General features: G+C 74.4%; 1 protein-coding gene across 1 annotated transcript in view; it reads left to right on the top strand.

The window, feature by feature from the left end:
- The window catches only part of Ppp2r3b (protein phosphatase 2, regulatory subunit B'', beta), a gene marked incomplete at both ends in the record, with an annotated part of 9,934 nt that extends 8,215 nt beyond the window's left edge, over window positions 1-1,719 (top strand). Inside the window, 6 exon segments of the mRNA XM_013505589.1 lie at window positions 102-150; window positions 465-554; window positions 627-802; window positions 879-997; window positions 1,073-1,179; window positions 1,576-1,719. Of these exon segments, the coding sequence (XP_013361043.1) occupies window positions 102-150; window positions 465-554; window positions 627-802; window positions 879-997; window positions 1,073-1,179; window positions 1,576-1,714 (680 nt within the window).

Raw genomic sequence — 1,719 nt, 5'->3', positions numbered from 1 at the left:
GGGCTCCGTGCGCGCAGCTGGTCCTGCCGTGTGCCTGTCCCGGCCCCGCTCGGGCCGGCCCTGCGCCCGTGTGCCCGCCGCTCACGCCCTGCTGTCCGCAGCCATCTCCTCGCGGATGATCGAGCGCATCTTCTCCGGAGCCGTGACCCGGTGCGTGCCCGCGTCCCTCACCCGTCACCGCGGCCACCGCCTCCCTCCTGTGCCAGGTCCCCGGCGCGCAGGTCGGGGAGGGACGCACCACCCGGATGGTGTCTACACGGGCAGGCGTGCTCGGGCGGAGCCGTGCGTCTGGGGAGGATCCCGTGTCTGGCCCGGGCGGGACCCGCAGACAGCACATGCGCGGGGCGCAGCGCTGCCCTCCCTCGCGGGGCTGCCGGTCCTGCCCAGGCCCCCGGCGGGGCTGCGGTGGTGACACCCGGGAGGGCAGGGCCGGGGCGGCTCCCGTGACGGTCTCCGTCCCGCAGAGGGCGCAGGGTGCACAAGGAGGGCCGGCTCAGCTACGCCGACTTCGTGTGGTTCCTCATCTCCGAGGAGGACAAGAAGACGCCGACCAGGTGGGCGCCGGGCGGGAGGGGCGTCGGGGCCGCGCCCGGGTGCCCGGGTCCTGACGCGCGCCGGCCCCGCAGCATCGAGTACTGGTTCCGCTGCATGGACCTGGACGGGGACGGCGCGCTCTCCATGTTCGAGCTCGAGTTCTTCTACGAGGAGCAGCGCCGGCGGCTGGACAGCCTGGGCATCGAGCCGCTGCCCTTCCGGGACTGCGTGTGCCAGATGCTGGACCTGGTGAAGCCGCGGAGCCCAGGTGCGGCCGGGCGGGCGGGCGTGGGCAGCAGGACCCCCGGCTCCCCGGTGCCCCGCGTCACCCCCGTGTCCCGCAGGCAGGGTCACTCTGCAGGACCTGAAGCGCTGCAAGATGGCGCACGTCTTCTTCGACACCTTCTTCAACGTGGAGAAGTACCTGGACCACGAGCAGCGGGAGCAGGCGGCCCTGCTCAGGGTGAGCCCCGAGACCGCGCCCCGCGCCCGCCAGGCTATGCCCCACCCCGCCAGCCCTGACTCTCCCGCCCCACAGGACAGCGACAGCGAGGGCCCGGAGCTCTCCGACTGGGACAGGTTCGCCGCTGAGGAGTACGACGTCCTGGTGGCCGAGGAGGCCGCGGGCGAGGCCTGGGACGACGGGTGAGTGTGGGCACGCACGCGGACTGGCGGGCGGGCGGGCGCTGTACCACGCCAGCTGCCGGGGCCTGGGGGACAGGGTGGTCTGCATCGGCCCCGGCGGCTTGGGCAGGCCCCGGCACAGGCTGGGAGGCTGAGTCAGGCTGCTGTCCGTTACTCTACGTGTGTGGCTGAGTGCAGGCGGGAGCCGAGTCCCGAGTCGGCCACCAGCTCGCTCCCTGGGGCCTGGGGAACGCAGCTGGGTGCGCACTCCGCCACCTGGGCCGCGGGCTGCCCGGCCAGGCGTCGGTCCCCGTCCTGCGGGAGGTCCACATGGGGCAGAGCTGCGGGCTGGTGCGCACTCTGGGGCCCTGGTGCGCACTCTGGGGTCCCCACACCCCACTCCACCCCGCCGCGCAGGCTGGAGGCGGCGCTGAGCCCGGTGGAGCAGAAGCTGCGGTCCCCGCGGACGCAGAGGCCCTGCTGCGGGGCGCCGGCCGCCGGGGACGTGGACCTGTACGAGTTCGCGTGCGGGGACGAGGACCTGGAGCCGCTGTGACGCCC

Source organism: Chinchilla lanigera, unplaced genomic scaffold (assembly GCF_000276665.1).
Source record: "Chinchilla lanigera isolate Chin_1 unplaced genomic scaffold, ChiLan1.0 scaffold00098, whole genome shotgun sequence".
Taxonomy (NCBI): Eukaryota; Metazoa; Chordata; class Mammalia; order Rodentia; family Chinchillidae; genus Chinchilla; species Chinchilla lanigera.
Note: the sequence above shows the minus strand (reverse complement) of the source record. Positions and strands in the feature narration are given on the sequence as shown.